Here is a 12,391-nt window from a genome sequence, read left to right as displayed (position 1 = left end):
CAGGAGGTTTCTGTGAGGTCAAAATTATTTTCATCAAAATATTAAGCCATTATTTGTTATTTTCACTTTTTCACGAGTGTACAGACGCCTTGTTATGTCCTATCATAACAGAGCAGCTATGAGAATTTAACTGTCTTTCGTTAACCCAGATAGTAAGGAGGTTTGCAAAAACTGTAGATAATGCCACCTTCCTCATTTTTTTTTTTTTTGGAAAAAAAATATGATTAGGATTACTATGACCTTAAAACTAAAAAAATTGGTTTTAATTTCTAATATGGTAAACATCAATAGATATAAAAATCCATGTAAATAAAAGCTCTCTGTGGTCCTTCCTTAATAATGATAGGAGTGCAGAGGAATTCTGGGACCAACCATTTCAAGAACTACAGCTCCTGTGGTCCCAGATAGGGGACTCCTCAAACCTGCGTTTCTGAAGTGTTCTATGAATCAACCTCCCACCGAGAGACCAACGGCTTCCCATGGGCACTGTTTCTCTTTCGGTCCAGAACACCGACGATTTCCTTTTACCCAGGTCCCACCTTTACTTCCATACAGCTCTGGAGGAAGATCGTACGGCACAGGAAACGACGATGTTGGCTCCTTGTTCCCTGAGAAGAATTTCGGTTTCACTTCGAAACTGTCCAGGCCCTGCAAACACACAGAAGGAATCTATGATTGCACTGCATTTTCTGGAAAAGACAGATCTCACGCAGCGATTATATCTTTCTGGTACTCACAACAGAATTCAAATTATTTCATAGCTATTCTTGATGTTTGATAGGTCAGATATATTCACAACTCCCCTAAATTAATCTTTCCTAGAAAGAAAAGGTTCACATTTTAAAAATTAAATTATGATGAAGTTCACAGAAGTTTACTAAAGGAAATAAAGAGAGAAAAACAATTTTGGATATTATAGCCCATTTCTACTGTTATGTACAGTTTGCAAGGAGTGTGTAGAAGACACTGTATATAAATACCTCAAAATACTTTCAATATTGCTATAGTAACAGGCTGCTCAGTCTGGTGTAAGAGTAAAAGTTGCCTTCATGTATAATGAAAGTGTTCCAATATAATGTGATAGGAATATGAAAACACAAACTCTTCAAGACTCCCCAAAATGCAAGGCTTATTTGAAGAACTCGAGAACAGGGTATTATTTTTAGATCTTATCAGGGTACGAGTTAACGTGCTGTATCTTGGCTGATGTTCACAACCGCAAGTGCCATCCAGCCCAGGGCCTGCGCAGTAGTGCAGGTGCTTCATACAGTAGACTCCTCCTCATGCCTCCACACGTTATCATCCTCTATCTGGTTTCCTTTATGGATCACCCTAGCACCTTGCAAGTCAGTCTGTCTGTCTCTCATCCCTTCTGTCCACACAATCACATACCAACAGTCCGTAAGCTAAACATCCACATAGCAAACAGTACTAAGGTCTGTGGAACCCATACAAGAGCTTGAACCAAACGGTCTCGGTGATCACATAACTTGGCAGGTGAGGCCACTCGTGGGCAGAGTAGGACTCGTGGGCACAGAGTAGGACATGGCCAGAGTCGGGAGTGACGCTGACCTGGGCCTCAGGCAATCTGAGTTCTGACACTGCTTTCGCATTCACTGAGTTGTGAGAACGGCTGACATTTGCCTTTTCTCATTCAACACGTTTTTTGGATGTTTATTTACAGAAAGTGAAGAGTGTGCACACACTTGAGCGCACATGAGTGGGGGCGGGGAGGGGATCCCAAGCAGGCTCCACGCTCCATGCAGAGCCCAACATGGGGCTTGATCCCATGTACTGAGAGATTACGACCTGAGCCGAAATCACAAGTTGGATGCCTAACCGACCGACTGAGCCACCCTGGTGCCCCTCAACACAATTATTTCTTGAGTGCCTCTTCTGGGTCGACACTGGTGCCAGGCACTGAGTGCTTAAGAGTTAACAAAAATGTCATCGTCCCTGTCTTCATGGGGTACACAGTCTAGTGGGGAGGCATTAAACATATACATCGATCAAAGTAAGAACTACAATTTGTGATGACTGCTATGAAGAAACAGGGGAGTACTGGAAGAGAGAACAGGAGACTTGTTTTAGACTTGGGGGAAGGAGATGATCAACAGATGCCTCCCTCAAAAAGTAACATTTTAATTAGGCTCTGGAAAGAGTAGGGCTAGGAGAGGTGAGAGTGGAAAGAATATTCCAGGCAGAAGGAACAGCTTCTGAAAAGGTGCAGAGGCAGCAAAGAGCTTGCATGTTCTAGGAGTTAAAAGCAATAGTCAGTGGTGCACCTGACCACGTATTTACTCAGGCTCAATTTCCTCAGTTGTAAAATCCGAATAAAGCATCTAGAGGCCATCATGTTAAAATATTTTTCATGTCAGCACCCAGTCTTGGGGTGCAGCTGGTGTTCAAGCAACGGTGAGCTGAAAAATTAGGATAAAGGCACCCTGCTTGCTTACTCTATGGGCTTTTGCATAGAGAAAATCAATGCCTAAGTGCTCTGTGCCCACAGAGACCTACAGAAAGGAACGTGCGTTGAAGAAAGGCCCAGCACTGATGAAGATGGTGATTGGTAATACAGTGAAAGGCAGTAAGTGATAGCCTGCTGGACTCTAGACAGAAAAGGAAGAACTGCCGTTAACCAGTAGTAGGATAAGGAAAGGCTTTGTAGCAAAGATTACAGCTGGGCCTTGAGAAATTGGTATAATTTTGATAAACAGAGAGATGGCAGGGAAGAATATGAAGGGAGACCGGCATGATTCAAGGCAGAGCTGGATACAGGCTGCAAACAGCAGCCACCTCAGGGGTACGGGGAGTGAACAGCCTAACACACAGGGAGAGGGCTGAGGAACACTGGAGAGATCCGATTCAAGAATGCTCTGAACAGGAAGCAGTATGGCCATTTGTGGCTTGTACCTATTTAACTGGGACCAACCCCAGACCCTAGTGACTCGGGCTATCTGGGCATGTGGACCAAGTCAGAGGCATCAGGGAGGAGGCCATCTTTCTGTTGAGGAGCTCATCTGGTAAGATGTGAGCCTTGAGCTCGGTGGGGGGGGGACTCTCACATATTTCAAAATGAACTCCGATAATATGACCCAAACCCCTGGATTCAGCTGTGCCTGAAGCAAGGGGCTCATTCTGTGTTTGCCTTTTTCTTACACTGTTTACATTGGTTATCTGTCATTTACAATCCAAAGCATCACAGGACCCCAGTTAAAGAGGGCAGTCCTTACTCCAATACACAGTGAGGAGTTGCAGGGCTGTGAACTGGAGGTTCCTCCAGAAATGCAGATGGGCACAGACGCGGACAGATCCAACTGGGAACTGCTAGAGACGGGTTGGTGCATGGTGATGAGGATACGAATACTAAGCATCCTAACAAAAGCTGAGATACAAATGAGGTGAGTTTGGGACAGTGGGGCCAGTGGAAAGAGTAGAAAATGGATTTGAAAGAGACTGAAGGTAAAACCAATAAAAGTCAGGGACATCCAAGGGCAGAGGAGGAAGGCGGCAGGGAGACCAAGGACACTTGGGAAGGGACCCTGCAGCCTGCCCCTCACCCACATTTCCACCCTACAGAGGGCCGCCCGGCCACCTCCACAGCAGTCACACTGGTGTCCCTTCTCATAGCTTACCTTCAAGTTCTGGGTCTGCCTGAGGATAATCTTAAATCTATTCTTGTGCACATCACTTTCTTGATGTGTGACTCTGGGTAAATCACTTAACCTTTCTGGGCATAAGTTTCCTCATCTATTAAACGGTATGTTGAGAGTAAGTCAGTTGTTAGAACAATGACTGGCATGTGGATATAAATTAGTACAGGAAGTATATTCAAGGTGCTCTTGTGATGAAATTACTATTTTACAGGGGACGAAATACATTTGGAGGTTAAATAGCTGCCCAAGGCCATTCACCTATTAGGTGGTGAGGCTAGAAATCAAACCCTGACTTTCTGACTCTTAGTCTTCTGTTCTTCAACTAAGCAAATAAGTGGTCTCACACTCACCCGCCAGGAGCCACCACAAAAGAAGAATTCCTTGAAAATTTAAGAGATGATACTAAAGCAAACCAAATCAGGATGCACCAAATTCTGGAAACCTCAGTTCTTGACATTTTTGAAAAGAGGCCAGAGATTGGGAAATGATGTCACTTCACTTAATTTAATGACCATTAAATATTTTACATGGAGTTTCAGATAAAACAACTTCCCTCTTCTTTGGCTCCTGGTCTATTTGTTATTTTCAAATAATTCACGGCAAAGCATTAAGAATTTTTATGGTCTGGTCCAGATCTGATGCCCCAACATGTTTTGGCACATGCTTCTCTTCCGTGGTGCCTTACTTCACATATAAAAAGCTTTGAGCCATCCATGTCTGACAGGAAGCAATATTTTTTTTTTTTCCATTTGAATGCCATTTCTGATCCAAATTCTAGGGTATTACAGAAAAAAAAGTACCACTTTTCCCTTCAATCTGGATGTCAAATAATTTGAGGCTGTCTTGTAATTATCATTATTTATATATCACAGTGCTATCACTTGGCATTTCATAAAACAGAGGAAGGCACCCTCCCAGGCACAGATACTTAAAAGACAGTTAAGACAATATATTTATAAAACACCAGGTGAGAGGGTGGACATCTATCACACTGGAGAAATTACTGGCTTTTGCCTTCAGCTCCGGGAGGAAAAGAGCTGTTATCACCATGACAAATTAGGTTTAGCAGCTTAGCTCAATCACAGAGAACAAGAAACATGCTCAAGTTTCATTTAGAGATGTCGTTTATTTTTTAGCTGCATCCAACTAGCATCCTCAAACAGTAAAATCCTATACAAGGCATCAAGTTTTCCTGGGTAAAAAAGGAGGGTAGGGACAGTGAACCTTCTAGAAGAAGCACATTTAATCAAAGATGGACTAATTGACAAGGAAGTGAATTACAGGAAGGAAGGTGGCTGTCTTGTCCTTCCTATAAGGCAGTATATGACCAGGTGGGAGCTTAGAAAACTCTTCATGGAGAAGAATAAATCCAACAGGCCCAAGAAGGGTGGGTTTTGGGGAAGCAAAGGGCTAGTTCAGTGTGGGGGAGTGCAGTTAGAAGGAGGAAAGGAACAGCATCCCATCACCATGGATATGATATGAAGATTCTGATTCACTGGACATTCACCTCTGCCCTCCGCCTTCTGCTGCGCTGCTTGGCCTACATGCTGGCGCTGCTACTGCTAAGTGCCCAGGGCTAAGTGCCAGGCATTGTTGAAACAAGTTATAGGCAGTAACTCTCAATTCTCTTTAAAAAAAATTTTTAATGTTTTATTTATTTCTGAGAGAGAAAGAGAGAGAGAGAGAGAGAGACTGTGAGCAGGGAAGGGTCAGAGAGAGAGGGAGACACAGAACCTGAAACAGGCTCCAGGCTCCGAGCTAGCTCTCAGCACAGAGACCAATGTGGGGCTCGAACCCATGAACCGTGAGATCATGACCTGAGCCGAAGTCGGATGCTTAACTGACTGAGCCACCCCAGCAACCCAGTAACTCTCAATTCTCAAATGCTGCTTCAAGTTACTGCACTGTCCCCACCTCACCCAGGGAAGGGGGCCTATGGAAGTAACAGGTCTAAAACCTAACAGACCGTAAGCAGGACCCCAGCTCCACTGTTAGTCTGGCTCCTCTAACATGGTGTGCTCCTGGAGAGTTCCTTTGCTTGATCCTTGGGATTTCTCCAACGTGTTATTCTTTGTTCTGTTTCCATGTTATTTCAGTTTCTAATGGAGGCAAAGAATGACGCAGGTCACACAACTAGCTGGTGGCAGTGGTGCCATGAGTGCCACGGCCTACCTCACCTACCTGCTAACCAGCACTCAAGGCTGACTGGAGCCCTGGGGGTGTGTGCGGGGAGGGCACAGAATGGAGGCTGGGAGGCATGCTGTTCTAGGTCACGGCGGGCCTTGGTGTCCCATAAAGGATTCTGGATGTCGTCTAGTGGGCCAAGAGGAGACATTGCAGGTTAAATGTCAGAGGAACAGACCGTGGCAGGTGGGCAAAAAGAGCTTCAGAAATGAAGCAGGAGCCAAGATGGGGAGCGAGGGGAGACGGAACCAGTCCAGAGAGGACGACAAGGACCTGCAGCAGCAGGCGGCAGCACTCTTGCTAGGGCAGAGGGGACAGGCGGTGGCAACTGGGTATGGGCGGGAAAGGAGGAGGAGAATGCCAGAATGGGGCTTTACTGGCTAAGCGGGAGAACACGGAAGCTTAGGAGAAAACTCCACTTGAAACACTGCTGACCAGCTGTGGCCCCCAGGAAGCCCTGCGTCCCTGCCTCGGCAGAGAGCAGGTGGACAGAAGCGGCGTGGGGAGGGCAGGGAAGTTAAGGAGGTAGCTCCTGGAAATTTCATTAGTTCTTCCAGCCCGAGCCACAGTCCCAGGAGAGCAAATACTTGTGGCATTTACCAATCTTGGCAACAAAAAGACAATAGTTTGCCCAGAACAGAACCAAGAGACTTAAACACAAAGTTCTTATGGATTTGGCTGAAGCATTTTTGATTCTGATGACAGAAAAGAGAACCTACCATCTTGGGGGCAAATGAATCCAGGGCTCAGAAGTGGCCTGAGTGGCCCTGAGCTCTAAGGCAAGTGCAGGAACGCTCAGGCTACCTTTGTCTAGAGGAAACCATTTTGGATACGGGTCCAGGGCTCTCAGATGGTCATGCACATTATTGCCAGAGGTAGGAGCGCCTAGCTGCAGTCACAGAGTATCAGGCAGGCTCAGGTCCACAATGAGTCAGTACGTGCTTAATAAACACCAAAATGCATGAACTCCATCACAAAAAACTTGTATCTCCTGGATATACTCACAGATGCTTTAAGACTTGGAATGCAGCTACCAATCTTGGAAATCATCAGATCTTTCCTATATTCAAATTTTCTTGGACTTAAATGAATTAGTTGAAAAGTTAAATACACTTAAAAGGACAAACCCAACAAAAATTATATACTTGATAAATATTAGATAAAGAACAGTCCTTATGCCCCTACTGTGTAACAACAATCGCCAAGTGCTAGGTACAGAGTCAACTGTACCCTTGACATTGATCCCTAAAGCTATTGAAAGTGTTCACAAAGGAAAAGCGTTGACCACACGGCCCTAATGGCAAGTTAGGCTCATCCTGAAATGATGTGTTAACTGACTCACTCATTTAAAAGCAGGAAAAAAGTGTGGACAAATCAATGTGTAGTTATCAGAGACTTAGCTTCCACATCAAGCCCAAAGATCCAAATGGCATCTTGTTTTAAAAAATTTTTAATGTTTTTTATTTCTGAGAGCGAGAGAGCAAGCACATGTGCAAGTGCGCGCGCATGAGCAGAGGAGGGTCAGAGAGAGAGGGAGACACAGAATCTGAAACAGCCTCCAGAATCTGAGCTAGCTGTCAGCACAGAGCCTGATGTGGGGCTCAACCCTATGAACTGTGAGATCATGACCTGAGCCGAAGTCGGATGCTCAACCGACTGAGCCACCCAGGTGCCCCTCAAATGGCATCTTTATTATGAGGAATGAAAAATGGTGGCTCTCCATCTGCTATTTTTAGGCCATAGAAAATGTCCCTTCATTCAGCCAATGGTTTCTGAGGGACAGGTCCATACGTGCGGAAGTGCAGAGCCAAGGTTCCTTCTAGGTGACTGCCTCAGCGGGGTCTGATACACTTCATTCTGCACCCAAAGCCTGCCTCTTTGCAATGCTAACCTCCAGTCAGTGTTCTGGAACACAAGGATCAGGATGGCCTACTAAAGAGGGACAAAAGTGGCAACTCCAGGTGCTGATAACTCAGAGACGTGGGTGTTTTGGACACGGAGCTCTGCCTAAGCAGCACAAAGGTGGGCTGATCTCAAGAAGCCGGATTCTGGATGATGTCCAGTGAGAGAAATGATTACAGAACTGGTTATTAAGTCTATTTGGCAAACTTGTAACGGAAAACATTAAAAGGCAGGTCCTTGCTAGTACTGAAGAGGGAAACATGAAGCCTCATTTTACAACAAACTGCGTTCTCATCAGGAACCATTTTGAGATAAATGGATACAGAAATTTCAAAAACGTCTATTAAATACATAGGGACTGGCATTTGTAAGTACCACGATAAACTCTTAAGCATACGTGTACACATGTGCTTTTAATTAGGTGATTCTGTACCGCATACTACTTAGGGACATATTTGAACACCAACTACACATAATAGCCACTGTACTAAATTTGTATGATGTTCAGAGCTACTGATTTCCATGTTCTCCTCAGAGAAAGGACACTATGCACTCCATGAAGTTAAAGAAGCGACATCAACTAACAGATGTGCCAAGCCCTAAGAGAAAGCAGCTCAGAGTCTAGTCAAGGAGACATTCAAGTAAAGGATAACACGAGGGATAGGTGATGAGCCAACATTCTAGAAAGCTGTGGGATGCACGGGGCGGTGGGCACCTGGAGTGGAGACAGGAGAGGCAGGTGGGTTTGGGGGTGTAGGGGTGCTGTTCCTGATACAGATTAAGGCTGGTGAATGATGACATGACGGTTATCAGGGGTCTACTTGACTGGGCCACTGGATACCAGATGACCAGTTAAACATCACTCTGGGGGTCTCTGAGGATGTTTCTAGAGGAGGTTAGCATTTGAATCAGCGGACTGAATAAAGAAGAATGCCCCCCCTACCCCACAATGTGAGAGGGCACCATCCAATCTGTTGAGTGTGTGAGTAACAAAAAGGCCGGGGAAGGGCGAATTTGCTCTCTGTTGGCTGGGACATACATAGGGCTTCTCCCAAACTCAGTCCGGGATCGAAAGCATCAGCTTTCCTGATCCTCAGGCCTCCAGACTCAGACTGGAGCCATATCAACAGCTCTCCTGGGTCTCTGGCTGACATATGGCTGATGCTGGGACTTCTTAGTCTTCACAATCATGTGAGCCAATCCCTCACAATAAACCTCTTTCTACATGTAGATATGTATCTACATATCCTTTTGGTTCTGTTTCTCTGGAGAACCATAACACAGACGGCTCGACTCATAATGGGAACCAGTAGTTCTACACGGAACATGAAGGGCCAGGGAGAGAAGTGGTCAGGCCCAAGTACTCAGGAGTCAGGGCGTGAAGAGAAAAGTAGGCCACGCGGAGGAGTCTGGCTTCTAGCTTACCAGATGTGAAGTTGGGTGACATAACCTGACGTATGGTCTACAAAGACCTTCTGGCAGCTGGGTAGAGAGCAGCTTGTGTCACGGTGGCAGCAGGGATGGCAGAGTGACCCATTATCAAGCAGCATTAAGGAAGTTAAGTAGTATTAAGCACTAAGCTTAGGTGTAAGAGGGGTCAGAAATGACTTTGTACGCTTTGAGCTGGGATGATGGGGTGAAGGGTAATAGTAATCATTAATCAAATTTTTATAATAATATAGTTTAAGTGATCAAGAGTATTTTGAGGAGATCTACAAGGCCCTTATTATCCTCAGGTACCTTTTGCATAATGTAACTTAAATTATCATGATTGGAGATGTATTTTATAAGCTTCAAATTCTCTGAAAATTGGTCTGACAAGATCACTAATACTGCTCAAAAATCTGGTAGCTTTCTACTGGCAGTGTGGGACAAAGGACAGTTCCAGTGGGTCCTGCTTGTCAGTCTCCTTCAAAACAGGAGTCCAGCCTCAAGGCCTTGGCCCACATCCCAGGCACATGGAATGGCCTGCTAGTTCTCAAATGTAATGTGCTCTGTTCTCTTTAGCTAGAAGCGTCCTCTCTCCTGATAGCAGGCTGAGCTCATACTCATTTTTCAAGACCCAGTTCAAATATGACCTCCTTCAAGAAGTCTTCTCTGGGGGCCCCAGGTCTTTTCTCAGAGCTCTTATATTTTGAACCCCACGCACCATAGTTCTCATCATAGTTCTCATCATGCACTATAATGACTGGTCTGCTTCCTGAACTTATCCATGAGCTTCATGAGAATGAAGACCCCATCTCCCTCCTCCTACCCCCAGGGCTACTGACCTGCAGGCATGGAGCTGGTGGAGCTGAGCCGAGTGACTGCACGTTCCTTCTAGGCAGCCAGCATATTCAGTTATGAGCCTGGGATACATTCTAAGGAGGGAGCCATGGAGTTGTTGTACTAGACAGTCTCCCCTTCAGAAACTAAGTGTCTCATTCTGTGTTCAAATTACCTCATCAAAATGACAAATCACCTCGTAGCACAGATCTCTGGGTTATCCTCAGAGTCAAAAGCGTATATGTTAATTCTGTGAAGAGCAAGCAAAGGTCCGCTGGTTTTCCAGAAACTTCACATACCAGTGAGTGAGACAGATGCTGTGGTATAGTAGCTTAAGGACAAAGTCTCCTATGAGGCAAAATTCCCTGATGTGGTTTTATGCAGTCTGATAAAATACACATCAACTCGCTTCTGGGTGAAACCCTCTGGCAGTAGCTACCTCTGGGATGGCTTCCTAACTCACAACAATCTGCCCTTTTCTGGAAATGGGCCCACTACTGGGGGACAGGGTCAGGACAGTAGAGAGGCGTGAGAGGCAGACCTAAACCTGAGCTATCTGTACATGTGGAACAGCTGGCAAATGAGTGGAGAAGTCAGTGGGGGAGTCACCAGTGGTAGCAACCCAGACAGGCGGTGGGCTGCTGGCCTGGCTCTACTCTCCCAAGTCTCCGCTGTGCTACTGACTCCATGACATTCCCTTCACATCTTTTCAGAAAACTCATCTTCTGTGGGCTTATATAAGCTCAAGTTGGTTTCTGTCAAGAGCAATGAAAAGGATCCGAATATCCACTTTCAGCTCTTTGGGTTCTGCTCACTTAGGCCAGTTACCTCTCTCATAGGTCATAGCACCTAGGTCACATCTGGATGTTTCTCAACAGAAGTGCCTTTTTAAAATGACCTTCTAGCTCAACTTGACTAGTAGGCTCCTTGGAAGGGCGAGGTCAAGCACTTCTGTGTACTGTCTACATGCCTCATTTGGCACTTTGCCCAAATAATTTATGGTTCAGTGAAGGATCAGATAATCTACCCAGAATCGTCTGATGACAAGACAGTGACAGTCTGGGGTCCTTACTAGTGTTATGTAAGAAGCCTACTTTAAAGCACTTTTCTAGGATCTGTATCTCCGGACAACCCAAGGAATCCAGATTGCTGGATAAAACCCTATCTTTTTAGTCACTATGTTAATTACATGGTCACCCTGCTCAGGGCCTCACTCTTGGGATCTGTTGGCCTAGCATAGTAGAGGTGGAATCCATTTTTTATATTCTTGTCTGATAGTCTTTATAAATAACTGAATCTCTATCTTATCTAGGACATGCTATAATGGGGGCTCTTTCTTATTCCGACAGTATAGAAGAAAGAGTCTAATTTGGGTATTCTGAATGACTATGTCTATTTTTTCCCCTCTATTAGCCGTGTCTGATGTACAGTCAGAAAAAGAATCAGAAGTAAAATGAGGAGTTTAGAAGGGTCCAGGAGACCTGAAGTACGATATACTACTTTCCTATTACCATTTTCATATGAGGAATCGAGTCAGAATATTAGAAACAACTAGAATTTTACAAATGCGGACAAAAAAACCAAATAAGAGTGATGTGGAACTTATTCCATTGCTTAAATTATCACTGGGAGATAATCTTGGCTTTAGTTCAAAGCAACGGACGCTAAGTCACACCACATTACTGCATATTATTACTCTAATGCTGTGAATTTACTACTTCCCTGTGATAATGCTGAAATATCACAGGAGGGATCAGCGAGAGACTGTGGTTTGAGGGCTGGAACCCGGTCAGCTGTGGAACCCTAGGGAAGTCACATCCTTGTCTATAGAAAAAGGGGGAACCAACTGCCTCCAGGTTTATGGGGAAGTCTGCAGCTGTAAGCAGTGGGTTAGGATCTGCTCTGATGCTGTAGGAAAGAAACAAGACGTGCTAGAATCTTCTACTAGCCTCAGGAGAGGCCTATTTGACAGTCTTGTAGCAAAACCCCTCTGAGCTGGAGAAAAAAAGGATGGATAAAGATTGATGAAGAAGGAGAGAGGGAGAAAAGAACTTTTCACCAGAGTGGGGAGGGGACAGTGAGGAGGACACTCGGGCAGGGTGGGGGTGCTTGCTCTCTGGCGGGCCTGAAGACTATGCCCACACGTCACACGAGTCTGGACTGAAGCCTGAGAAATAACAAGAAAGCAGCGCCCCTTTCACTGAATCTTCTGGGCTAGTCCACATGGTCTACTTGTGCTGCGTCACCTGTATGTTTCTCAGAAGCTCAAGCATAGCAGGTGGTGAAAAAAGATAAAAAGCATTAGCCATCGTATCACGTGGGCGGTTCCGACTGCGTTCCACCAAGTATGTGAGGGGCAAGACAGGCGGTCCTGGGGTCTGTAT

The 12,391-nt window shown here is 45.3% G+C and overlaps 1 protein-coding gene across 1 annotated transcript in view; it reads right to left on the bottom strand.

Moving 5' to 3' along the window:
- Positions 1-12,391, bottom strand: part of TDP1 (tyrosyl-DNA phosphodiesterase 1) — an 89,755-nt gene that overhangs the window by 7,474 nt on the left and 69,890 nt on the right. The window contains exon 16 of the mRNA XM_039232551.1: positions 540-648. Coding sequence (XP_039088482.1) covers positions 540-648 — 109 coding nt within the window. The remainder of the gene's footprint in view (positions 1-539; positions 649-12,391) is intronic.

Source organism: Hyaena hyaena, unplaced genomic scaffold (genome assembly GCF_003009895.1).
Source record: "Hyaena hyaena isolate Hyena2069 unplaced genomic scaffold, ASM300989v1 scaffold_67, whole genome shotgun sequence".
Lineage (NCBI taxonomy): Eukaryota > Metazoa > Chordata > Mammalia > Carnivora > Hyaenidae > Hyaena > Hyaena hyaena.
Note: the sequence above shows the minus strand (reverse complement) of the source record. Positions and strands in the feature narration are given on the sequence as shown.